The 27,823-nt window shown below is 45.5% G+C and overlaps 1 protein-coding gene across 1 annotated transcript; it reads left to right on the forward strand.

Annotated features, from left to right (window-relative positions):
* Positions 1-27,479, forward strand: LOC140738231 (zinc-binding protein A33-like). The gene is made up of 6 exons (XM_073065360.1): positions 1-419; positions 498-593; positions 7,148-7,381; positions 8,442-8,464; positions 8,561-8,679; positions 26,858-27,479. The coding sequence occupies exons 1-6, from the start codon at positions 6-8 to the stop codon at positions 27,394-27,396; spliced, it is 1,425 nt and encodes a 474-aa protein (XP_072921461.1). The 5' UTR covers positions 1-5; the 3' UTR covers positions 27,397-27,479.
* Positions 27,480-27,823: the final 344 nt, after the last annotated feature.

Below are 27,823 nucleotides of genomic sequence, written 5' to 3' on the forward strand. Positions count from 1 at the left end.
TTAACATGGCTTCGAAAGGACAGGTCGAGAGTTGGACCGAGGAGGCAATTTGTCCCATCTGCCTGGATTTCTTCACCGATCCGGTGTCACTGGAGTGTGGTCACAACTTCTGCCGCTCCTGTATCACACGGTGTTGGGAAAGGGAGGAGAGAAACTCCTGCCCGGAATGTAGAGAGGAGTTTGCAGACCGCACCCTCAGGGCCAGTTGGGTGTTAGCAAGACTGGCTGAAAAAGCTCGAAAACTGCACCACCTGAAGCCGAAAGGGAAGGAAAGTAAACGTTTCTGCGAGGAACATGAGGAAGAACTGAAGCTGTTTTGTGAGACGGACAGGAAACTGATCTGTCTGATCTGTAGAGATGCACTGGAACACAAGTCTCACAACTTTATGCCGATTAAAGAAGCCGTTAACATTTACCAGGTAAAAATAACCCGCTTTCGATCGTCTGTTTATGTTGTGTCTTTTTTTTGTCTAATCCATTCCTCCTTTAATTCCCAGGATCGGGTTAAATCTTCCTTGGACTCTCTCATAAAAAGACAAGCAGACTTCCAGGAAATTAAGCAGGAACAGAAAGAGAAGATTTCTGGAGTTCGGGTGAGGCTCGTGAGCAGAATTTCCAATATCCTTGTGCAGTCTTGATCCCTTTAATGAAGAATAGCAGAGTATCGCAGCTCCAGTAACCTGGGATGATCTTCTTCTCTTCGGCGGTTGTCACCCAGCTTAATGGTGCATTACCGCCACCTTCTGCTCTGGAGTGCGGATCAGACGATAGACTTAACAGTTGAAATGCCTTCTCTCTCTCTTTCTCTCTCTCTCTCTCTCTCTCTCTCTCTCTCTCTCTCTCTCTCTCTCTCTCTCTCTCTCTCTCTCTCTCTCTCTCTCTCTCTCTCTCTCGCTCTCTCTCTCTCTCTCATACACACACACACACACACACACACACACACACACACACACACACACACACACACTCTAAACTACACTTTATCCTTCCTTATTTGGCCATCCTAGTACCCTATTCCTGCTTATCCATCATAATCCTATAAAAAAAACCCCTGTATCCCTTAAGAAAGCTAAAAGTACCCAGACCTGTACCCTCTCACCCATGCCCAGTAACCCTTTTAATGTGAATTCCTGCACCCCCAATTCCCTTAGATTAATTGTCATCATCTCTCTCTGTATCCTAAACTTCCTGCAACTCAGAATTACATGTTCTACTGGCTCCTCTTCCTGACATTCCTCACACAAACCTGTCTGGTGTTTCCCTATCATTTACAATGTTTTGTTTAGTGCACAGTGCCCCAACCTTAACCTAGTCCACAGTTTCCTCTCTTCTGTATCCACTGCCTACCCTAGTACTTGTAACACTCTTTTGTATTTGATATAAATGCCTCCCTTTCCCCCTCTGTCTCATCTTCCTTGCCACATTTGGATGATTTTTCCCCCAGATTACACACTTAGCCTCTGCTTTGCTGATACTAATGTGCATTTCTATATTTTCTTTCTTTAATGCTCTCTTTGCCAACTCATCCACCTTCTCATTCCCCTTCACCCCTACATGAGCTGGAACCCGTAGAAATTTAACCTGACCTCCCTGATTTGTAACTCTTGTGACTGACTGAAGGACTTCATAAAGTACATCTTGCCGGCTGTTTGAGTGAGAAGACTTTAAACTTGCTAGAACTGAGGATGAATCTGAGCATATCAGTTTGGGCTTTGGCTTTGGCTCAATCAGGGTTCGACGAGAACAGGCAAAGGGGAGGTTGAACAGGGCACGACTGCGCAAGCGCGTGAAAGTCGGTCTCTGAGATCAGCGGGGGAATTTAAAAAGCGAGCAGAGGCTGAGTACGAGCTTCACTCCAGGTGAGGTAAGGCCGAGTAAGCTCCTTTAATTAATCTAATTAGCTTAGGAGTAGGTAATGGAGGCAGCAGTTAGGGCAGTTGAGTGCTCCGTTTGCAGTATGTGGGAAGTCAGGGCGAGCTCAGCTGTCCCTGATGACTACACCTGCAAAAGGTGCATCCAGCTGCAGCTCCTGACAAACCATGTTAGGGAACTGGAGCTGGAGCTGGATGAACTTCCGATCATTTGGCAGAAAAAAAAAACAGGAGTTACAGGGAGATAGTCAACCCTAAGAGTCAGGAGACAGGTAGCTGAGTGACTGTCAGGAGAGGGAAGGGGAATAGACAGAATGAACAGAGCACCCCTGTGGCCGTTCCCATCAACAATAAGTATACTGTTTTGGATTCTGTTGGTGGGGATGATCTACCAGGGACAAGTTGCAGTGGTTGCGTCTCTGGCACCGAGACTGGACCCTCAGCTCAGAAGGGAGGGAGGGAAAAGAGGAGAGCAGTAGTGATAGGGGATTCAATAGTTAGGGGGACAGTTAGGAGGTTCTGTGGAAGAGATCGAGAATCCCGGATGGTCTGTTGCCTCCCTGGTGCCAGGGTGTGCGACATCTTTGATCGACTTCTCAATATTCTCAAGAGGGAGGTTGAACAGCCGGATGACGTGGTCCATGGAGGGACCAATGACGTGGGTAGGAAGAGTGAGGAGGTCCTGAAAGGTGAGTTTAGGGAGTTCAGCACCAAGTTAAAGGACAGGAACTCCAGGAGAGCAATCTCAGGATTGCTACCAGTGCCACGTGCAGGTGGGTTTGGAAATAGTAAGATAGTGCAGATCAACATGTGGCTGAAGACATGGTACAGGAGGGAGGGCTTCAGATTTATAGATAATTGGGCAGTTTTCCAGGGAAGGTGGGACAGTTTACATCTGAACTGGAGGGGAAACAAATATTCTTGCAGGTAGGTTTGCTAGAGAGGCTCCAGTGGATTTAAACTAGATACAAGAGGGGGGGGGGGGAGGGGAACCAGAGTGCAGGAACAGATGTATGGGAGAAGGAAGAAAAAGAAGATAGTAAAGTTGTTTGCACTGTCAGAGATAACTAGAGAGGAAGAGGTGGAGAATTTCTTAAATGCATTTATTTTAATGCTAGGAGCATTGTAAGAAAGGAGGATGAGCTTAGAGCATGGATTGATACCTGGAAATATGATGTTGTAGCTATTAGTGAAACATGGTCGCAGGAGGGGTGTGATTGGAAACTAAATATTCCCAGATTTCATTGCTTCAGGTGTGATAGAATCGGAGGGACAACAGGGGGAGGTGATACATTGCTTGTCAGTGAAAATATTACAGCTGTGCTCTGGCAAGATAGATTAGAGGGCTCGTCTAGGGAGACCATTTGGGTGAAATTGAGGAATGGGAAAGGTGTAGTAACACTTATAGGGGTGTTCTATAGACCACCTAATGGGGAGCAAGAATTGGAGGAGCAAATTTGTAAGGAGATAGCAGATATTTGTAGTAAGCACTGGGTTGTGATTGTGGGAGATTTTAATATTCCACACATAGACTGAGATGCCCATACTGTAAAAGGGCTGGATGGTTTGGAGTTTGTAAAATGTGTGCAGGATAGTTTTTTGCAGCAATACATAGAGGTACCGAATAGAGAAGGGGCAGTGTTGGATCTCCTGTTAGGGAATGAGATAGGTGAGGTGACGGAGGTATGTGTTGGGGAGCACTTCGGGTCCAGTGATCACAATGCCATTAGTTTCAATATAATTATGGAGAAGGATAGGACTGGACCCAGGGTTGAGATTTTTAATTGGAGAAAGGCTAACTTTGAGGAGATGCGAAAGGATTTAGAAGGAGTGGATTGGGACAATTTGTTTTATGGGAAGGATGTAATAGAGAAATGGAGGTCATTTAAAGGTGAAATTTTGAGGGTACAGAATCTGTTTGGTTGAAAGGAAAGGTTAGAAGTTTGAGAGAGCCATGGTTTTCAAGGGATATTGGAAACTTGGTTCGGAAAAAGAGAAAGATCTACAATAAATATAGGCAGCATGGAGTAAATGAGGTGCTCGAGGAATATAAAGAATGTAAAAAAAATCTTAAGAAATTAGAAAAGCTAAAAGATATGAGGTTGCTTTGGCAAGTAAGGTGAAAGTAAATCTAAAGGGTTTCTACAGCTATATTAATAGCAAAAGGATAGTGAGGGATAAAATTGGTCCCTTAGAGAATCAGAGTGGACAGCTATGTGTGGAGCCAAAAGAGATGGGGGAGATTTTGAATAATTTCTTTTCTTCGGTATTCACAAAGGAGAAGGATATTGAATTGCATAAGGTAAAGGAAATAAGCAGGGAAGCTATGGAAACTATGACAATTAAAGTGCTGACGCTTTTAAGGAATATAAAAGTGGATAAATCTCCGGGTCCTGACAGGATATTCCTTAAGACCTTGAGGGAAGTTAGTGTAGAAATAGCAGGGGCTCTGACAGAAATATTTTGTCGTTAGAAACGGGGATGGTGCTGGAGGATTGGCGTATTGCTCATGTGGTTCCATTGTTTAAAAAGGGTTCTAAGAGTAAATCTAGCAATTATAGGCCTGTAAGTTTGACGTCAGTGGTGGGAAGTATTCTTGGAGATGCTATATATAATTATCTGGATAGACAGGGTCAGATTAGGAACAGTCAACATGAATTTGTGCGTGGAAGGTCATGTTTGACAAATCTTATTAAATTTTTTGAAGAGGTTACTTGGAAAATTGACGAGGGTAAAGCAGACATTGCCTATATGGACTTCAGTAAGGCCTTTGACAAGGTTCCGCACGGAAGGTTAGTTAGGAAGATTCAATCTTTAGGTGTTAATATTGAAGTAGTAAAATGGATTTAACAGTGGCTGAATGGGAGATGCCAGAGAGTAGTGGTGGATAACTGTTTGTCAGGTTGGAGGCCGGTGACTAGTGGTATGCCTCAGGGATCTGTACTAGGTCCAATGTTGTTTGTCATATACATTAATGATCTGGATGATAGGGTGGTAAATTGGATTAGTAAGTGTGCAGATGATATGGTGTTGTGGATAATGAAGTAGATTTTCAAAGGTTGCAGAGAGATTTAGGCCAGTTAAAAGAGTGGGCTGAACGATGGCAGATGGAGTTTAATGCTGATAAGTGTGAGGTGCTACATTTTGGTAGGAATAATCAAAATAGGACATACATGGTAAATGGTAGGGCATTGAGGAATGCAGTAGAACAGAGTGATCTAGGAATAATGGTGCATAGTTCCCTGAAGGTGGAATCTCATGTGGATAGGGTGGTGAAGAAAGTTTTTGGTATGCTGGCCTTTATAAATCAGAGCATTGAGTATAGGAGTTGGGATGTAATGTTAAAATTGTACAAGGGATTGGTGAGGCCAAATTTGGAGTATTGTGTACAGTTCTGGTCACCGAATTATAGGAAAGATATCAACTAAATAGAGAGAATACAGAGGAGATTTACTAGAATGTTACCTGGGTTTCAACACCTATGTTGCAGAGAAAGGTTGACCAAGTTAGGACTTTATTCTTTGGAATGTAGAAGGTTGAGGGGGGACTTGATAGAGGTATTTAAAAATTATGAGGGGGCTAGATAGAGTTGATGTTGATAGGCTTTTTCCATTGAGAATAGGGGAGATTCATACAAGAGGACGTGAGTTGAGAGTTAGGGGGCAACCCCAATCATAACTCCACTCCACCACGTCATCAATTGTTCCTTGTAGCTTCCTGATTATATGCTCCATGTTCCTAACTCTTTTCCACAAGGCCCCATCGTCCGCAAACAGTGACCTACCTATATCCACTGGTACCTCTATGAAGACATAATGATGAAAAGTATCAGACTAATCACACTACCCTGAGGTGTACCTATGTTATGCTAAAAAAGATCTAGGCTAAGGAGCGCTCTTGAAGTTGCTGCATCTTTACAACAGATTGTGGGAGGAGGTAAGATTACCAAGTGCGTGGAAAGAAGCAGTAGTAATTCCAATAAGGAAACCTGGCAAAGATCCGTCAAAACACACTAGCTACAGGCCAACAGCATTAACGTCAAATATATGCAAGATAATGGAAAATATGATAACAGAAAAGTTATCATATGATCTTGAGAAGAGAGGAATGCTGGCAAGTTATCAGAGTGGTTTTAGGAAAGGAAGGAATTCCATAGACTCAGTGATAAGGTTAGAGACTGAAATAAGAAAGGCTCGGGCAAATAGAGTCAGTAGTTGCAGTGTTTTTTGACATAGAAAAAGCCCATGACATGATGCACAAACTGCACGAGATGGGGGGTTGGTGGAAGAGTTTTTAATTGGATAAAAGATTTTTTGTTCAGTAGGAAAATTCAAGTTCAGATTGGGTCAGAATGATCAAATCAGTAACCTGGGATCGATCCTGACCTCCAGTGCTGTCTGCGTGGAGTTTGCACGTTCTCTCAGTAACCGGTACCTTCTTTTAGCCGACAATCCACTGGTGTTTGGAACAGCAATGAAGGTCCTCCATCTCCGGCAGTGTTCATGTCTTCATTCAACATGTCAGTAGCTACTTCTCGGTTTTCACTACTGTCAGTCATGCAGGTCCTGAGTGGAGACTCGGGAATAACATGGCACTCAGATGTAGAAAGACTCTTCATTGTTTCCGTAACAGTTTTGTTTTACCAGTCAGTATTGTTAGCCCTGAGCTGAACCCATGAACCTGGAGGACCAGTGGACCACTCTTACTCTGGCCCCTACCTTTGATCTGTTTGGCATGGGTGACCCTACCAAGAGTCAAAGCATAAAGCCCACATTCCAGCCAACGGAGTTCTTTGGGCCATTGAGGCACACAAGGTCAATTATGGAAAACTCTGAACATCCTCTACATAGCACCATCCAGAGACAGAGAAGCAGTTTCAGCGACAGGTTACTATCGATGCAATGCTCCTCAGACAGGATGAAGAGGTCAATACTCCCCAATGCCATTAGGCTTTACAATTCAACCGCCAGGACTTAAGAACTTTTTAAAAGCTATTATTAATGCTTTTTGAGATAGTGATTTAGATGCATATCACATTTTTTTACTGAGTTAAGTATTGCATGTAATTAGTTTTGCTACAACAAGTGTATGGGACATTGGAAAAAAAAGTTGAATTTCCCCATGGGGATGAATAAAGTATCTATCTATCTATCTATCTAAACCCAACGGCAAGGTTGTGGTCCTCTTGGATGATAATGGGCTGGACAGACCCTTCCATATCATAAGGAAATACATCAGGGCCAAATAATAAACTAGCCTCTCCTTTCCTTCGACAGGAACAGTCACAAAACGTTCAGTCCCACATCACATCCCAGTTTGATGAACTGCGCCGGATTATCACTGAGAAAGAGCAACGTGCACTCCGAGATGTCAGGGAAGAAGAGGAGAGAATTCTAAATCCAATGGAGAAAAATCTTCAGGAGATTCAAGAGAATTTAAATTCCATCTACGAAGAAATCTCAAAGTTACGGGAACAGATGGATCAACAAGACAATATCATATTCCTCATGGTGAGAGATTTCAGTTTGGTCCTGTAAAAGTACATAGGCACAAAATGATGTATTTTAACTCAGTGTGGGATTTACAGATACTGGAGTTGTAAACTGATTGAAACCAGTCAGATGTTTTGACTGTTCAGAGTTGTTGTCTCCAAACTGGCCTCTCACAACATCTGTACATCACAGGACTGTCTGCACCCTTCTGGGGAATGAGTTACTGTAATCATAGCACTGAGCCAGTAATCGCTTCTGTGATTCCCACGTATAATATCCCCTGAGACTCAGAGTAACATCCCATTACACTAACAGACTGTGAGTGTGTCTGGTGCAGTGGGTGTGAGTCTCTCTCTGTTGATCAGTGGGAACTGAGGTTGAATTCCGGAATGTGACCTACACATTGGATTTACCATCTATATCTGGTTTGTATCAGGTTCAGTGTTTTGGAGAATTTTGCACTGTCTTTTGTTTTTCAGAAATATTCTTCATCAGATTATATCCCATTTTCATCAGAGACAGGACTTTCAGTCCATTCTCTCCTATCAGTTTCCCTGGTGCACAAGCCTCCTCCCACCTACTCACCACACCCAGTAACAGTGTCCCCGACTCCATGGTCCCTCATGTGTTTATCCAGCTTCCCCATTACATTCAATCTCTGCTGTTCCACTTCAGCCACTCCTGTGGCAGTGAGTTCCACATTATTTTCACAACATTTCTTGTGGCATTTATTAACGACCAACTGATGTTTTATCTTTGACTTATGCTCTCCACACAAGCAGAAATATTTTTGATCAAATTCATTCAGAATCTTAAATTCTCCATCTGATCCTCCTTGACATCATGTCCAGATAAAAACAGACAACCTGTCCAGTCTCTCCTGTAAGTTCCTTCTCTCAGTTATGGTATAATTCTCATAATCATTCCTTGTACTGTCTCCCATGGTTTTATGTCCCTCTTTCTCTGTTTCTGTCAGGGGGAATTTTCAGCAGTTTTTAATAACTTGTCTCAGATTCCTGCTGTCGGGATGCCGACAGTCAGTCTCAGTCAATTGAGATCTGTGTTTGATTTCTTTCAGGAGGAAGCTCGTCGGAAGAGGAGGTAGGATGTGGTCCTTATGAAAACTTTGTATGGATTTGTAAAATAGTTCAAATATTACTGATGCTTACTTTATAACCAACTGTGTAATATTTACAGGATTAGTGAGGATACCCAGACATTGTCAGTGACAGATGGTGCCCTATTGGTTGAAAAATTCGATCACCCCTATTTGCTCAACATAGCATCGGAAGAAGTGATTAGCGGCATTAAACAAGGTAAGACATAAGATTCATTTGTCCTTGTTTATGAGACACAACAAATTTATAATCAGATGCAAAATATGGCTGTAATTATAGGCTGAAGGGAAACTATAGACAATAAGACTCAGGAGTAGAATTAGTCTCTTTGGCCCATTGAGTTTCTCTGCCATTTAATCATGGCTGTTCCTTTCTTCCCCTCCTTAGCCCCTCTCCCCGGCCTGCTCCCTGTAACCTTTGATGCCATGTCCAATCAGAAATCTATCAAGCTCTGCCTGAAGTACACCCAATGACCTGGCCTCTACTGCTGCCTGTGGTGATAAATTCCCTAAATTCACCAACATCTGGCTAAAGAAGTTTCTCTGCATCTCTGTTTAAATGGATTTTCCTCTATCCTGAGGCTGTGCCCTCTTGTCCTAGATTCCCCACCATGAGGAACATCCTTTCTACATCTACTCTGTCTAGGCATTTCAGCATTCGAAAGGTTTCAATGACATTCCCCCTCATCCTTCTGAATTCCAGAGAGTACAGACACAGAAATGTCAAATATTCCTTGTATGACAAACATTTCATTCCCAGAATCGTCATTGTGAACCTCCTTTGAACCCTCTCCAATCCCAGCACATCTTTTCTTAGATGAGGAGCCCAAAGCTGTTCATAACACTCAAGGTGAAGCCTCACCAGTGCCTTATAAAGTGTCAGCATCACATCCCTGCTCTTGTCTTCTAGACCTCTTAAATCAAATGCTAACATTACATTTGCCCTCCTCACCACTGACTCAGTCTGCAACTTAACCTTTAGGGTGTTCTGCACAAAGACTCCCAAGTCTCATTGCATCTCAGATTTTTGAATTTTCTCCCCTCTTAGAATACAGTCTGCAGATCTATTTCTACTACCAAAGTGCATGATCATGCATTTTCCAACATGGTGTTTCATTTGCTGCTTTCTTGCCCATTCTCCTAATCTGTCTAAGTCTTTCTGAAGCCTATCTGTTTTCTCAACACTACCTGCCCCTCCACCAATCTTTGCATCAGCTGCAAACTTAGCAACAAAGCCATCCATTGCATCATCTAAGTCATTTATATACAGCATAAATTGAAGTGGTCCCAACACCAACCCCTGCATACACCACCAATTACTGACAACTAACCAGGATGTGATAATTTTATTCTCACTCACTGCCTCCTACCAATCAGCCAAGGCTCTAAACATGCCAGTAACTTTCCTGTAATACCATGGGCTCTTAACTTGGTAAGTAGCCTCATGTGGCAACTTGTCAAAGGCCTTCTGAAAATCCATATATACAACATCCCCTTTATCTTACGCCGAATCTTCACAAAGAATTCCAACAGGTTCATCGGTCAAGATTTTTGCTTAAGGAAACCATGCTGAATTTGTCATAGCTTGTCCTGTGTCACCAAGTACTCCATCACCTCATCTTTAACAATTGACTCAACATCTTCCCAACCACTGAAGTTAGGCTAACTGGTCATAATTCCCTCTCTGCTGCCTCCCTCCTTTCTTAAAGAGTGGAGTGACATTTTCAATATTCCAGTCGTCTGGCACCATGCAAGAGTCAAATGATTTTTGAAAGATCATTACTAATGGCTGCACAATCTGTACCACTATCTCTTTCAGACCCCGAGTGTAGTTCATCTGGTCTGAGTGATTTATGTAACCTTAGGTCTTTCAGTTATTTGAGCACCTTCTCCCTTGGAAAATTAACTGCACTCACTTAGTTCATCTGCCACCTCCTTGTCCCTTGTTATTATTTCTCCGGCATCATTTTCTAGCTATCCTACATCCATTCTCATCTCTCTTTTATTTTCACATATTTGAAAAAGCTTTTACTATCCACTTTGATATCGTCTGCTGGATTGCTTTCATATTTCATCTTTTCCCTGCTAATGATTCTTTCAGTTGCTCTCTGTAGAGTTTTAAAAACTTCTCAATCATCTCTTCCCACTATTTTTTGCTTTGTTGTATGCCCTCTCTTTTGGTTTTACATTAGTTTTGACTTCCCTTGTGCTATTTTACCATTTGAGTATTCCTTTGTTTTTGGAGTACATCCATCCTGCACCTTCTCATTTTTCCCCGAAACTCACTCCATTGCTGCTCTGCTGTCATCCCCGCCAGCATCTCCTTCCAAATTATTTTGGCAACTCCTTTCTCGTACCACTGTAATTTCCTTTACTCCACTGTAATACTTCTGTCAGACTTTACTTTCTCCCTATTGAATTTCAAGTTGAACTCAATCATTTTGTGATCTCTGCGTCCTCGGGTTTCTTTTACCTTAAGCACCCTAATTGCCTCTGGTTCATTACATAACACCAAATCCAGTATAGCTGATCTCCTAGTAAGCTCAACGACAAACTGCTCTAAAAAGCCATCGCTTAGGCATTCAACACTCACTCTCTTGAGATCCATTTCCGACCTGATTTTCCCAATGGATCTGTATGTTAAAATCTCCCATGACTATCATAACATTACCCTTTTGACACGCCTTTTCCATATTAGACCAAATGATATAGGAGCAGAAGTAGGCCATTTGGGCCTTCGAGTCTGTTCCGCTATTCAATCATGGGCTGATCCAATTCTTCCAGTCATCCCCACTCCCCTGCTTTCACCCCATACCCTTTGATGCCCTGGGTAATCAAGAACCTATCTATCTTTGTCCTAAATACACCCAAATCCTGAAACGGCAAGAGAGGGTCGATGTGGAGAGGATGTTCTCTATGGTGAGAGTATTCAGAACTATAGAGCATAGCTTCAAAATTGAGGGGCGACACGATAGAAGAGAGGTAAGTAGGAATTCTTTTGGGCTGAGAGTGGCAAATCTGTGGAATGCTCTGCCACAGACTGTGGTGGAGGCCAAGTCCATGTGTATATTTAAGGTGGAAGTTGATAGTTTCCTGATCGGTCAGGGCATCGAAGGGTCTGGCGAGAAGGCACGTGTTTGTCATGGAGTGAGATCCAGGATCAGCCATGATGGAACGGTGGAGCAGACACGCTGGGCTGAACAGCATAACTCTGCTCCTATGCTTTATGGTCACAGAACCAGACTCAGTGCCAGAGTCCCACCACCATGGCTCTCCTCTGTTCGGTCAACACCCCCAACAGTATCCAAAATGATATAACTGTTGTTGAGGGGGATGGCCACAGGGGCACTCTACAATGGTTCCTTAACCATTTTCCATAAGATGTAGGAGCAGAAGTAGGCCATTCGGCCCATCGAGTCTTCTCTGCTATTCAATCATGGGCTGATCCAATTCTTCCAGTCATCCCCACTCCCCTGCCTTCACCCCATACCCTTTGATGTCCTGGCTGATAAAGAACCTATCTATCTCTGCCTTAAACACACCCAATGACTTGGCTTCCACTTCCACTCGTGACAACAAATTCCACAGATTTACCACCATCCCATGAAAGTAATTTCTCTGCATCTCTGTTGTAAAAGGACGTCCTTTAATCTTGAAGTTGTGCCCTCTTGTCCTAGAATCCCCTACCATGGGAAATAACTTTGCCATATCTAATCTGTTCAGAATTTTAACATTTGAAATATTTCTATGAGATCTTCCCTCTCCTGAACTCCAGGGAATACAGCTGAAGAACTGCCAGATGTTCCTCATACGGTAACCCTTTCATTTCTGGAATCATACTCATGAATCTTCTCTTAACCCTTTCTAAAATAAGGAGCCCAAAATTGCTCACTATATTCCAAGAGTGGTCTCATGAGTGCTCAACATCACATCCCTGTTCTTATATTCTATACCTCCAGAAATGCATGCCAATATTGCATTTGCCTTCTTCACAACCGACTCAACCTAGTGGTTAACCTTTAGGGTATTCTGCACAAGGACTCCCAAGTCCCTTTGCATCTCTGCATTTTGAATTCTCTCCTATGCTCTTGGAGTCTGTGGTCCACATCTCAGCTACTATTGGGAGGCCTGTATATACCGTTGCATTTTCTGCTTCTGCTTGGTACTGCGCAAGCACTGCCGGACGGCTGTTATAACGCGCAGTCGGTGTGAACGGCATGGGAGTTAAGTTGTAAAGTGACCTTTTTTGACTAGATCCCCTAAATTGATTTGATTGAGTCTATCTTTAAAAATATTAATGCCAGAAATATTGAGCAGGTCTGGCAGCAGAAGATTCCACTCTCTTGTTGATCTTGGGTAGAGGGAGTACTGGTAGCAAATCTTGTTGAATGAAAGGGTTTCCAGTATGTCAGGTCCAGTTTGGTGTCGAGTTGAACTGACCCTGTGACGAATTTGGATGTTTGATGGAGTGATGTTGTGAACTTCTTTGAAAATGAAAATTAACAGTAGTTTAATATGTCGGTTTTCAAGTGGTTCCCATTGAAGGTTAGACAGCATGTTGGTGACACTGGATTTCCTGCTGTAATCGTTTAACACAAAGTGAGCAGTGCGGCGTTGGATTTTTTCGATGGACTTCTTATTGTTAGCTTGATGGGGATCCCATTTGGCCGTGCAATACTCAAGCTTTGGACGGACGAGTGTGTTGTATGCCGTGTCCTCGATGGATTCACTACATGGGTGGAGGTTTCATCATAGGATACCCAGCATTTTGTTTGCTTTGGCTGTAATCTGATTGATGTGGCATGTCCAGTTAAGATCCTTGCTAATTTCAACACCAAGATATGGGTGGTGGGTGACTGTTTCAAGAATCTCTCCACTGATGTATGTCATGTTGATTGGTTTAACTTTGTGACTGACATGCATAGTTGAAGGACATTTGCCATGGAGACTCCCATTGACATAATGAATCAACATCGTTTTGCAGCAGCTGAGCATCTTGGTCATTTTTTAATCTCACGGTAGATTATGCAGTCATCTGCAAAGAGTCTGATTTTGGACTTGACTATATTTGACAAGTCGTTGATGTAAATGAGAAAAAGTAAGGGTGCCAAAACGGTCCCCTGGGGCACTCCAGGTGTTACTGGAGATTCAGGGGACTCTGCCCCCTCGAGAAGCACACTTTGCTGTCTGTTGGTAAGGAACATGTTTAACCAATGTAGAAGGCTGTTGTTAATGCTCACGTGTTCAAGCTTACTTAGCAATCTCTGGTGGGGAACCGTGTCTGATGCCTTACTGAAGTCGAGTATGATCAAGTCTTCTTGGCTTCTATTGTCAAGGATCTTTGCTAAGTCATTGATCAACCCGACAAGTTGTGTGTCACAAGATCTGCCCTGTCGGAACCCATGTTGGTGGTGAGGAAGAATATTGTGTCTGTCTAGATGGTCCATAATGTGACGGTGAATAATTTGTTCAAGAATTTTACAAGGGATGGAAGTGAGTGAAACTGGTCTGTAATTTCCCAGATTTATGCGCTCACCCTTCTTATAAATTGGAACGATATTCGCTTTCAACAAATCGTCTGGTAATGTCTCAGTATCAATAGACTTCTGGAATATCTTTTGCAAAACGGGAGCTAGACTGGAAGCACAACTCTTCAGAATCATGGCTGGTATTTGATCAGGTCCTGGTGCTTTCTTGGGCTGTAATTCACCGAGAGGCTTCTTAACGCCTGTTACAGTTATAATGAGATCTGCCAAGTCTGGGGTATTGCGGGGGAGTAAAGTGGGGTGTTCATTCAAAATTTCCTTTGTAAACACAGAGCAAAACTACTGGTTAAGTGTTTGTGCTTTGTCTGCAGCAAGAGATACAATGCGGCCCCCGGTGAGAGAGAAGAAATTCCACAAACTTCTTGCCTTATAGATTTAATAAAACTCCAGAACGGTTGGTGTTGTCACACTTTAAGCTCTCACCTATTACCTCATTAACGTACTGATGGTTTTCTTAACTCAACCCACAAGGATTCAACATCTGACATTTCTAATGTCACATCCTTCTACTGATTTGATGTCATTCTTTACCAGTAGAGCCACACCACCACCTCTGTCTACCTTCCTATCACTCCGATATAACATGTAACCTTGGACATTCAGATCCCAACTACAACCATCCTTCAGCCACAATTCAGTGATGGCCACAACTTCATACTTGACAATCTATAATAGTGCAACAAGATCATCCACCTTATTTCTTATCCTCCATGCATTGAGAGATAACACTGAGTACTGCATTTCTACCCTTTTTGATCTGCATCCCTAATTCACTGATACTCACCCTGCTGGCTGCAATTTTGTCCTGTCATCTGCCTGCCCTTCCTGACAGTCTGACTACAGGCTATCTTTGCTTTTTTTACCATCCTGAGCCCCATCACTCCAGTTCCCAACCCCCTGCCTAATTAGTTTAAACCTTCCCCAACAGCTCTAACAAACCTGCCTGCGAGAATATTGGTCCCCCTCTGGTCCAGGTGTAACTTGTCACTTTTGAACAGGTCATACCTCCCCAGAAGAGATCCCAATGATCCAAGAACCTGAAGCCCCCCTTGCACCAGCTTCTCAGCCATGCATTAATTTGCCAAATCATCCTGTTTCTACCCTCACTGGTCCGTGGCACAGGCAACAATCCAGAAACTACTTCCCGGGAGGTCCTGCTTCTCAGCTTTCTTCCTAGCTCTCTAAATTCTCTTTTCAGGACCTCTTTTCACTGCGCTAACTGCCTATTCACATTTCCATTTCTCCTGACAGACTCCCAGATACTGACCTCCTGCTACTTTGGGGTGACTACTTTCCTGTAACTCTGATTAATTATCTCTTCACTCCTCTCTGCAATCCGGTCATCCAGCTGCTGCTCCAGATCCCTAATATAATCTTCAAGCAGCTGCAGCCCGATACACTTCACACAGACGGTGTTCACTGGGAGACTCTGGGTCTCCCAGGACTCCAACATGAAGAACACACAACAGCCATTTACTACACTAGGTGTAGTAAGAGGGAAAATGGGAAGTTTAACAGAAGCTGAAGCCTCCTTCGAGCTGAAGCCTCCTTCGAGCCGAAGCTTGACACTCCTACTCTCACCACTGACCGAATCCCAACAATGGCCGCTCCGTTTGTCCCTTCTGTACTTTTAAACAAGTGTCGCCAACCTGCGAGGAACCTCGTTGCTGTGGCCTGCTCGTGCCTCCGATTGTTGTCGGAATTGAAGTTAATTCCAGCACCAACCCCACCTGTTGGGATGCATCACAGTCACATGGTCAGCTGGAGATGTCAAATCCCTGAACAGACCAACACAGGGGGCAACATACAACCCATACACAGCACTGTTATGTGAAGCACTGCCACTGATCCCATTCGCACTGGACAAATACGCCAATGCATGAGTTTGAATCTGAACACAGTAGCTCTGGAATTAACATTCAATGACTGACATTAAAGGGGTTAAAATTGGGATTGTCAGAAAAATACACCAGTCCTTCGAGCCACTCACCCTGTCTGACCTGTCCGTGACCGCAGTCTGATTGACTCAGCTCTGCCCCCTGCTGGACTCGCCAGTCTCACTGTTGTGATCAAACCACCACATTGAGACTGAACCCGGACACACCAATCAGCATTGATCTCGGTGAACGACGGGAGAAGCCCACACAGCATAACTGGTCTGGCACATCTCCCTCACACTCATTCACAAGGATGATTGATAGAGTGTAGTCAGAGCCTCAACATTGCACATTGTTAGTTACAAACACACACACACACACACACACACACACACACACACACTGTTAGTTACACACACACACACACTGTTAGTTACACACACACACACACACACACACACACACACACACACACACACACACACACACACACACACAACAACAACAGTGAACAGTGATAAAGACAGTCAGAGACACAGACACAAATTTACATTTAAGAATTAAATCTGCCACCTTTATCCAATCTGCCTGTTTCTGTGGCACTGAACTGACGTCACACCAACAGTTCACAGACAGACTCCAGGGTGAGATTCCTCAGGAGGATGATCTGGGAAGGGGTTTGGTAGATGTTGAACCCATGGCCCAACTCATCCATCCGGGCGAAGATGTCTTCTTGAGTAAGTCCCATCACCGTGTGTTTGTCCAATATCCCTCTAAACATTTTCTATCCGTGTACTTGTCTAAATTTATTTTAAAACATTTTAATTATACCATAGACCATAAGAGTAAGATATAGGAGCAGGATTAGGCCATTTGGCCCATTGAGTCTGCTCCACCACTTCATCGTAGCTGATCCAATTTTCCTCTTAGCTCGAATCTCCTGCCAGCTCCCCATATCCCTTCATGCCCTGACCAATCAAGAATCTATCAACCTGCCTTAAATGTACATAAAGACTTGGCCTCTACAGCAGTTTGTGGCAAAGAATTCCACAGATTCACCACTCTCTGGCCAAAGAAATTGCTCCACATCTCCTTCCGAAAAGGATGCTTTCCCCATTTTGAGACTGTCCCCTCTGGTCTTAGACTCTCCCACCACAGGAAACATCCTCTCCATATCCACTCTATCAAAGCCTTTCACCATTCAATAGGTTTCAATGAGATCACCCCTCATTCTTCTGAATTCCAGTGAATACGGACCCAGAACCATCAAACGCTCTTCATACGACAAGCCATTCAACCCTGGAATCATTTTCACGAACTTCTTTTGAACTCTGTCCAGTTTCAGCTCATCCTTTCTAAGATAAAGGGTCCAAACCTGCTCACAATACTCCAAATGAGGCCTGACCAGTGCTTTATAAAGCTTCAACATTACAACCTTGCTTTTATGTTCTAGTCTTCTTGAAATGAATCCTAAAATCACATTTACCTTCCCCACCACAGACTCAATCTGCAAATTAACATTTAGGGAATCCTGCACAAGGACTCCCAAGTCCCTTTGTACCTCAGTTTTTCTATATTTTCTCTCCATTTGGAAAATAGTCAAGCCTTACATTTCTTCTACCAAAGTGCATGACCATACACTTCCCGACACTGTATTCCTCTGCCATTTCTTTGTCCATTCTCCAAAACTGTCTAAATCCTTCTGTAGCTTCGCTACTTCCTCAAAAGTACCTGCCCTTCCACCTATCTTCATATCGTCTGCACACTTTTTAACAAAGCCATTAATTCCATCATCCATATCATTGATAGATAATGTAAAAAGAATTGGTCCCAACACAGACCCCTGTGGAACACCACTAGTCACGGGCAGCCAGCCAGTAAAGGCTCCCTTTGTTCCCACTCTTTGCCTCCTGCCAATCAGCCACGGCTTTGTCCATGCTAGGATCCTTCCAGTAATACCGTGGGCTCGTAGCTTGTCAAGTAGCCTCATGTGTGGCACCTTGTCAAAAGCCTCCTGAAAATCCAAGTACACAACATCAACTGATTCTCCTTTGTTTATCTGGCTTGTTGTTTCTTCAAAGAATTCGAACTGATTTGTCAGGCAAGATTTTCCCTTGAGGAAACCATGGCCTATTTTATCATGTGCCTCCAAGTTCCCTGATAACTCCTCCTTAATAATCAACTTCACCATCTTCCCAGTCACTGAGGTCAGACTAACTGGCCGAGAGTTTCCTTTATTGTCTCTCTCTTCTTGAACAGTGGAGTGACATTTTCAACTTTCCAGTCTTCCAGAACCATTGAAGAATCTAGTGATTCTTGAAGGATCGTTACAAATGCCTCCATGATCTCTTCAGCCACCTCTTTCTGAACTCTGGCATGTACACTATCTAGTCCAGGTGACAGCTACCTAAAGATCTTTCCGTTTCCCAAGAACCTGTTCTCTAGTAATGCTAATTTCACGCCCGGCACGTTGCCTGACACTTGGAACTTCCACCATACTGCTAGTGTCTTCCACAGTGAAGACTGATGCAAAATATGTCTTCAGTTCATCCACCCTTTCGTTGTCCCCCATTACTACCTCTCCAGCATTGTTTTCCAGCAGTCCGATATCCACTCCTGCCTCTCTCTAATCCAGAGATTAGGACCACCTGGGTACTAATTTCTGGATTGCTGCCTGTGCCAGGTGCCAGTGAGGGTAGAAACACGATGATCTGGCAGGTAAATGTGTGGCTGAGAAGCTGGTGCAGGGGGCAGGCTTCAGGTTCTTGGATCATTGGGATCCCCCTGGGGGAGGTATGACCTGTTCAGAAGTGATGGGTTGCACCTGAACCCGAGGGGGACCAATATTCTTGCAGGCAGGTTTGTTGGAGCTATTGGGGAGGGTTTAAACTAATTTGGTAGGGGGCTGGGAACTGGAGTGAAGGGACTCAGGATAGGACGGATGGTAAAAATGGTAATGATAGCCTGCAGTCAGACTGTCAGGAAGGACAGGCAGGTGATGGAACTCAGATGCAGCCAACAGGCTGAGTATCAAAACTTTAGGGATGCAGAATCAGAAAGGACAGCAAATACGGTATTCAAGCTGTTGTATCTAAATGCACGTAGTGTAAGAAATAAAGTGGATGATCTTGCTGCACGATTACAGATTGCCAGGTATGATGTTGTGGCCGTCACTGAATTGTGGCTGAAGGATGGTTGTAGTTGGGAGTTGAATGTCCAATGTTACACATTATATCGGAGTGATAGGAAGATAGGCAGAGGGGGTGGTGTGGCTCTACTGGTAAAGAATGGCATCAAATCAGTAGAAGGATGTGACATAGGATCGGAAGATATTGAATCCTTGTGGGTTGAGTTCAGAAACAGCAAGGTTAAAAAGACCTTGATGGCAGTTATACACAGGCCTCCAACAGAGCTGGGCGGTGGACCACAGATTACAACAGGAAATAGAAAAGCTGTGTCAAAAGGGCAATGTTCTGGTAGTCATGGGAGATTTTAACATGCAGGTTGATTGGGAAAATCAGGTTGATAATGGATCTCAAGAGTGAGTCTGTTGAATCCCTAAGAGATGGCATTTAAAGCAGTTTGTCATTGAGCCTACTAGGGGATCAGCTATACTGGATTGGCTGTTACGTAATGAACCAGAGGCGATTAGGGAGCTGAAGGTAAAAAACCCTGAGGAACCAGTGATCACAGTATGATTGAATTTAACTTGAAATTTGATAGAGAGAAAGTAAAGTAGCAGTCGCCAACCCGTTGATCACAATTGACTGGTCGATCTTTGAGACTTTCCCAGTAGATCCTGAAAAAAATTCAAAAATAAATACACAAATACCGTTGAAAGATTGTTTTTGGGTTGCGGGGTTTTGTTCCGTTCTTTCTGCCCAGTTACGCGTGTGTGTAGCTCCCCCACATTACACAGTGTAATTCAACACGTACAAACACACTGGATGAACTCAGCAGGTCGGGCAGCGTCCGTTGAAATGAGCAGTCAACCTGCTGACTGCTGAGTTCATCCAACTTGTTTGTACGTGTTGATGTGACCACAGTATCTACAGTGTACTTTGTGTTTACACAGTGTAATTCAGTGGTCCCCAACCACCGGGCCGCGAGGAAACGATATGAGTCAGCTGCACCTTTCCTCACTCCCTGTCTTGCCCACTGTTCAACTTGAACCCATGCGAGGTCATCAGTCGCCTAAATGCAGTGATACCCTCGCGCCAGGAATCACTGGTTCGCCTCACGCGGCCGGCGAGAAGTGCCGTTGGTACTGGCCGGAGCGCGGAGAGGTGGGCGCCGCCTCTAAACCTGTTCACCACACCGAATGTTCGTGGGGAACCCGGTGCTAAAATATTCGCAGACGATCTAATTCGGGCTCAGGGTTCCGTAAGTAGCAGAGCAGCTACCTCTCTGTGATCTGTTGATACAAACTTTTGTCGGCCGATAGATCCTACAAGGTGGGTGGGCACCCTGTCACTCTCCCCGCTCTGTCGCTTTCTCCGGACTGGAACCGGCACGGGGACCTCCGGCCCTGACCTTGACCTCTCACCCCACCCACAACCAGCCACATTTGGCCAGGGTGTCTGGCGGAGGCTGCAGTTTGGGCCTGGAGGCTGTCTAATGAGGCAGTGAAATCCTCAAAACTGCTTCGGTACCTTGATTCCAAGCACCCCGCACTTAAAGACAAACCCGCTGAGTTTTTTGAGCGGAGAAAACGTGAGCAAGTGGGACAAAAGCTAAGTGCCGAGAGCCGCAAAAACTAAATTGTGCAATAGACTGGACATAAGGAACCTGCTTCGAGTATCGCTGTATTCTGGTCGTGTTTAATCACCCCCCCCCCCCACCCCGCCGGCGGCCGGTCGGCAAGAATATTGTCAATATTAAACCAGTCCGCGGTGCAAAAAAGGGTGTGCACCCCTAGAGTTTATACATTATTTCTACTTCCTTGTTGCCCGGTTTTACTTCCGGTCTCTCCTGCCCCAGTGCGCATGTGTTTAACTAATCAATCTGGGGGTCGATGTCTTCTTTGACTGTGGCCGAGGTAGGGTATCTTGGGCTTAAAAAGGTTGGTGACCACTAAAGTAAAGGCTGATGTAGCAGTATTTCAGTGGAGTAAGGCAAATTACAGTGGTATGAGACAGGAGTTGGCCAAAGTAGATTGGAAAGAGCTGCTGGCAGGGATGTCAGCAGAGCAGCAATGGTGTGTGTTTCTGGGGAAATGATGAAGCTGCAGGACGTGAGTATGTTTTCATTTCTTCCAAAAACGAAGAACTACACAAATTGTAAAATAGTACAACCATGACTGACAAGGGATGTCAAAACTATTGTAAAAGCAAAAGAAAGGACATACAACAAAGCAAAAATTTGTGGGATGATAGTGGATTGGGAAGTTTTTAAAAACCTAAACAGAGCAACTAAAACAATCATTGGAAAGGAAAAGATGAAATGTGAAAGCAAGCTAGCAAACAATATCAAAGTGGATGGTAAAAGTTTTTTCACATATGTTAAAAATAAAAGAGAAATGAGAGTGGATATAAGACCGCCAGAAAATGAGGCAGGAAAATTAATAACAGGGGACAAGGAGATGTCGGATGAACTAAATGACTATTTTGCATCAGTCTTCACTGTGGAAGACACTAACAGTATGCCTGATGTAGTGTGTGAAGGAAGAGAAGTGGGTGCAGTTACTATTACAAGAGAGAAGGGGCTCAAAAAGCTGAAAGACCTAAAGGTACATAAGTCACCTGGACCACAGGAACTGCACCCTAGGGTTCTGAAAGATGTAGCATTAAATATTATGGTGGCATTAGAAATGACCTTTCAAAAATGATTGGAGTCTGGCATGGTGTCAGAGGAGTGGAAAATTCTTTAAGAAAGGAGGAAGGCAGCAGAAAGGAAATTATAGACCAGTTAGCCTGACCTCAGTGGTTGAGAAGAAGTTTGAGTCAGTTGTTAAGGATGAGGTGATGGAGCACATGGTGACACAGGACGTCGTGATACAGGACAAGATGGTATAAAATCAGCATGGTTTCCTTCAGGGAAAATCCTGCCTGACAAACCTGTTGGAATTCTTTGAGCAGATTACAAGTAGGATAGATAAAGGGGATGTAGTGGATGTTGTATATTTGGAGATTCAGAAGGCCTTTGATAAGGTGCCACACATGAGGCTGCTTCCCAAGTTAAGAGCCCGTGGTATTATAGGGAAGTTGCTGACATGGTTAGACATTGGTCCCTCCCAACTAATCAATGCACACCTAAATTATTGGTCACCTTAATTGGATTATTGCGCCCAGCCCCATGCTTTAAAAGGTGAGACTTGCCCTTAGCTCGCCCTCTCTTACAGGCAACCACATTGGAGGTAAGTGCATTGATTTATGCTTGGTAAGGTCTATCGTTTGTCCTGATAAGGGAGCCACAGCTATCCAAGGTCAAGGGGGATAGCTGTTGTAGTGCCTTTCCCTTGTTCTTTGTTTGTGTAACCGTACCCTGTCCCCACACCGCTTCCTGTGTATTGTAGTTGCTTGTGTTGACCCGACTTGCCCTTGTAAATAAATTTCTTAGTATTAAAACTGTACGTGTCCAGGCCTCTACTGTTGAGACTCAAAGAACCAGTTATTTTCCGTCACAACAGCATATAAAACACTTAAGAACCAATGTTTCAGCGCCGGGTTCGATACAGTGACAGACCACTCCCAAGTGTGCTCTTCACCGTGCCGGTTTGATGTGGAAGATCAAAAACCCAAAACCCAATAATTAAACCACTGCGTTGCTTAGTAATCATTGTAGCTTTCATCGGGGCAGAGCCTTTCTCACTTTATCCTTTAAAATTGTTCCGATCGTTGACCGACTGCAGCCTAACGCTTTACAATGACCGATGGCATTTCACCACTTTCTGGGTAAACATGCCCACCTGCAAGGTCATTTCCGAGTAAGAGATCAACATTGTCTATCGGTAGTTCAGATCGCACCCCTATTGTGACTGGTCCAGATACCAAGTCGCATTTCAGAATTATCTTATGCAAAGGCACGGTCTCAGTCCCCTTTCCAATACCTTTGATAATATCCACCACCATATCACCATATAACAATTACAGCACGGAAACAGGCCTTCTCGGCCCTTCTAGTCCGTGCTGAACACTTACTCTCAACGCCCCCGACTCTCAAATCTCCATCTCAGCACCGAACTCCAAAACACTCTTTCATATCAGTGACTGAAAAGCTCCAGTATCGCTCCAGATTCTCACTGGAACCGGAGTTGATCCCTCCTTCACAGACACAAACCCATTTGAAATAAATCTCTCAAATCCCTCTTGAACTCGGTCAGACCCCTCCTTCTTCAGCGGTGTTTCAACCGTCTGAATGCAGGCATTTGGGGTTCTCTCTCTCTCTGTCCTGTTTTCCCTTTTCATAGCAAAACAATTGGATGCCGCATGACCAGACTTCCCACAAAAGTAACACTTGAAACTGGGAAATTTTTCTTTTGACTGCTTCCCTTCCTCCTGACTTTTATCACTAGTCCCCGGTTTACTCTCTGGTTTAGCCGGTGGGTTATCTTTGTTATCCCTGCTACTCCTTTGGTAGCTCTTGCTCGGGAAAAACTTTACCTTGTGGGTTAAAGCAGACTCGTCTGCTAACTTAGCAGACTCTGACAGGGTATCAGCCTCTCTCTCATTCAGGTACGTCCTTATGTTGTCAGCGACCCGGGTTCATGTCCCGTTACTGCCTGTCAGGAGTTTGTACGTTCTCCCATGACCACGTGGGTTTCTTCCAGGTGCTCTAGTTGCACAGTCCAAACCTGTACTGGTTGGCAGGTTAATTGGTCATTGTAACTTGTCCCATGGTCAGGCTGGGATTAAATCAGGGGTTGCTGGGTGGTGGGGGTCATTGTAACTTGTCCCATGGTCAGGCTCGGATTAAATCAGGGGTTGCTGGGTGGTGGGGGTCATTGTAACTTGTCCCATGGTCAGGCTCGGATTAAATCAGGGGTTGCTGGGTGGTGGGGGTCATTGTAACTTGTCACATGGTCAGGCTCGGATTAAATCAGGGATTGTTGGGTGGTGATGGATGTCATTGTAACTTGTTCCATGGTCAGGCTCGGATTAAATTGGGTTGCTGGGTGGTGGGGGTCAAAGGGTCGGAAGGGCCTATTCCGTACTGTATCTCAATAAATAAATTACAGCTGATGAAAGTGCAGTAGACATCGTCTCCATGGAGTTTAGCGAGGGATTGGACAAGGTAGCAGAGAGTTAGATCACATGGGATACGGTACGATCTGGAATAGGATACAGAGTTGTCTGGGTGGAGTCCTGTGACCAGTGGTTGTTCTGCAGGGATCGGTGCTGGGTCCACTGTTTTTCATCATTCATATGAATGATTTGGAGAGAATGTAGGTGAAGTGTTTAGTAGGTTTGTGAAGGACTCTAAATTTGGTGGTTTCATGGACAGTGAAGAGGTTATTTATTTATTTAGAGACAGTGTGAAACAGGCCGTCCCAGACCAACGACCCGCTCCACCCAGCACCCCAACTATTTAAAACCAGCCTAATCACGGGGCAATGTACAATGACCATTTAACCTACAAACCGTTATGTCTTTGTACAAGCGTTACAGAGTGATAGAAACTAACAACACAGGCCCTTCAGCCCATCTGGTCTATACTGAAGCATTTAAACTACCTGCTCCCATCGACCTGCACCGAGACCATGGTCCTCCAACTCCGACCATCCATGTACCGTCCAAACTTCACTTAAATGTTTAAATCGAGCTTGCTTGCACCACTTGGGCTGGCAGCTGGTTCCACACTCTCACAACCCTCTGAATGAAGCAGTTTCCCCTCATGTTCCCCTTAAACTTTTCATCTTTCACCTTTAACCCATGACCTCTGGTTGTAATCCCACACACCCTCTGTGGAAAAAGCCTGTTTGCATTTACCCTATCTATACCCCTCATAATTTTGTATACCTCTATCAAATCTCCCCTCAGTCTTCTATGTTACAGGAATAAAGTCCTAAACTATTCAATCTTTCCTCATGACTCAGGTCCTCCAGTCCCAGCTACATCCCTGGAAATTTTCTCTGTACTCTTGCAAACTTATTTACATCCTTCCTGTAGGTAGGTGACCAAAACTGTACACAATATCCCAAATTAGGCGGCCCCAGGTCTCAGACAACTTCAACGTAACATCCATCTACCTGTAACACCACTTTCGGTGTATTCTGGACCTGTGTTCCCAGATCTGCTGTAGAACAGAGTCCTCAGTGCCCGACCATTCACTGTGAAAGACCGACACTGGGGTCCTACCGAAGAGCAACAGCTCACACTTGTCTGCATTAAATTCCAGCTGACACTTTTCAGCCCATTTTCCCAGCTGCTCCAGATCCCACTGCAAGTAATGATGGTCTTCCTCGCTGTCCACTCCTCCCCAATCTGAGGGATGAATCGGGAGCACCCGGAGGAAATGCACGAGGTCCCGGGGAGAAAGTACAAACTCCTTACAGATGGTGTTGGAATTGAACTCTGAACTCTGCAATGCCCCAAGGTGCAACAGTATTGTGTTATCCACTACATAACCCTCTTGCTCATGGTTTATCCAAGATTACAACGAGATCTTGATTAATTGGGTCTCTGGGCCATTGGATGGAATTTGATTTAAATTCAGAGAGATGAGGGTGTTGCATTTTGGAAGGTAAACCAGGACAGGATTTACACATCAATCGGGGGCCCTGGAGAGTGTTGTGGAACAGAGAGACCAGGAGGTGATTGCCTTCATCAGACAGAATACTGAGTACAGGAACTGGGACGTCACGTTATGAGTGTACAAGACATTGGGAAGGCCACATTTGGAGCAGAGTAACATACAAACTGCTGGAGGAACTCAGCAGGTCAGGCAGCATCTATGGATATGAATAAACAGTTGATGATTTGGGCCAAGGTTTTGTGTGTGTTGCTTTGGATTTCCAGCATCTACAGACTTTCTTGTCTTTATGATTTTGATCACCCTGTACAGTTCTGGTTATCTTTCTACAGGAAGGATGTCATTAAACTGAGAGGGTATAAAACAGATTTACAAGGATGTTACTGGGACTGGAGAGTTTGGGTTATAAGGAGAGGCTGAATATTCTGGGTCTCTCTCACACCCGTTTCCACTGCTATCTCCCGTCTTTCTTTCCAATCGAGGAAAGGTCTCGGCTTGAAACAGCGACTGTACATCTCCCTTATCACACGCTGCTTGACCCGCTGAGATTCTCCAGAATTTTGTGTTTGTTGATCGAGGAAAATCCGCTCTCCATGTCGAGGAAAAACCTCGGGACGATGCCGGTTGTCCATCCGCTGTGTTTGGGTAAAATCCCGGGAAAGGGTCCTGTCGCCCATCCAACTGCGCCTGAGGCCCAGCGGCCTCTCCCCACGGTCCCGGGGCCGCGCTGCCCGAGTCTCCCCCCCGGTCCCCGGGGCCGCGCTGCCCGAGTCTCCCACCCCCCGATCCCCGGGGCCGCGCTGCCCGAGTCTCCCCCCGGTCCCGGGGTCGCGCTGCCCGAGTCTCCCCCCCACCCCCGATCTCCCCCCGATCCCCGGGGCCGCGCTGCCCGAGTCTTCCCCCGATCCCGGGGCCGCGCTGCCCGAGTCTCCCCCCCACCCCCGATCTCCCCCCGATCCCCGGGGCCGCGCTGCCCGAGTCTTCCCCCGATCCCGGGGCCGCGCTGCCCGAGTCTCCCCCCCACCCCCGATCTCCCCCCGATCCCCGGGGCCGCGCTGCCCGAGTCTCCCCCCCACCCCCGATCTCCCCCCGATCCCCGGGGCCGCGCTGCCCGAGTCTCCCCCCCACCCCCGATCTCCCCCCGATCCCCGGGGCCGCGCTGCCCGAGTCTCCCCCCGATCCCGGGGCCGCGCTGCCCGAGTCTCCCACCCCCCGATCTCCCCCCGATCCCGGGGACTCTCTAATTCTCTGCTTCTCCCCCCAGTCTCTGTCACCCTGGATGTGGAAACGGCGAATCCGTGGCTCGAGGTGTCTGAGGATCGGAAGAGTGTGAGACAGACCGAGACCTGGAGGGATCTCCCTCACACCGGGAAGAGGTTCACATACTTCGCTTGTGTGCTGGGATCGGAGGGATTCACATCGGGGAGACATTACTGGGAGGTGGAGGTGGAGGTGACGGGGAATCGGGGCTGGAGTCTGGGAGTCGCCGCAGAGTCTGTGGAGAGGAAGGGATGGGTCACACTGAGTCCGGAGACCGGATTCTGGATCATCGGGCGGCGTGATGACGTGATGTGGGTTTACACCTCCCCTGTGTCCCGTCTCCCTGCCGGTCCCATCCCCGGGAGGGTGGGAGTTTATCTCAGTTACGAGTCCGGGACAGTTTCATTTTACAACGCGGAGACCAAGTCCCATCTCCACACCTTCACTGGGAATAAATTCACGGAGAAACTTTATCCTTTCTTCGGGTTTGGATATAAAAACGAGTGGCTGAGAATCTGCTCCGGTTCCGCTCCGGGTCTGTAAACGGGTCGGGTCCGGGACCGGCGTCAGGAGTAAGTCAGTGTAAATATAAATGTGCGGAGAGTGAAATAAACACGATGTGAGAATTATCGATCCATTAATTTTAACTCGTTCACCGCATCCGTCAACGGAACAGAAACACTGCGGATTCAGCAGCAGCCGCGGGCGGCGGGTCCTGAGCTCCCCGGCTCCCCCGGGTGCTAAAGTCTACCGGGACTGACAGGGTAACTGGGGCAAGTGGTGGTGGTGCTGACTGGGAGAGGGAGGTCAGGGTTAATCTTGGTAACACGGGACATGTTGTGGTGGTAACACACAAAGCGCCTGGGTCTCCCACCGTGTCAGGCAACATCTATGGAGGGAAATGGGCAGGTGAGGGGTGGATCCAGGTGAGGGGTAATACCTGAGGGAGGGGTGATAGATGAGGGACGGG

The sequence above is a fragment of the Hemitrygon akajei genome, chromosome 2 (genome assembly GCF_048418815.1).
Source record: "Hemitrygon akajei chromosome 2, sHemAka1.3, whole genome shotgun sequence".
In the NCBI taxonomy this organism is placed as follows: Eukaryota; Metazoa; Chordata; class Chondrichthyes; order Myliobatiformes; family Dasyatidae; genus Hemitrygon; species Hemitrygon akajei.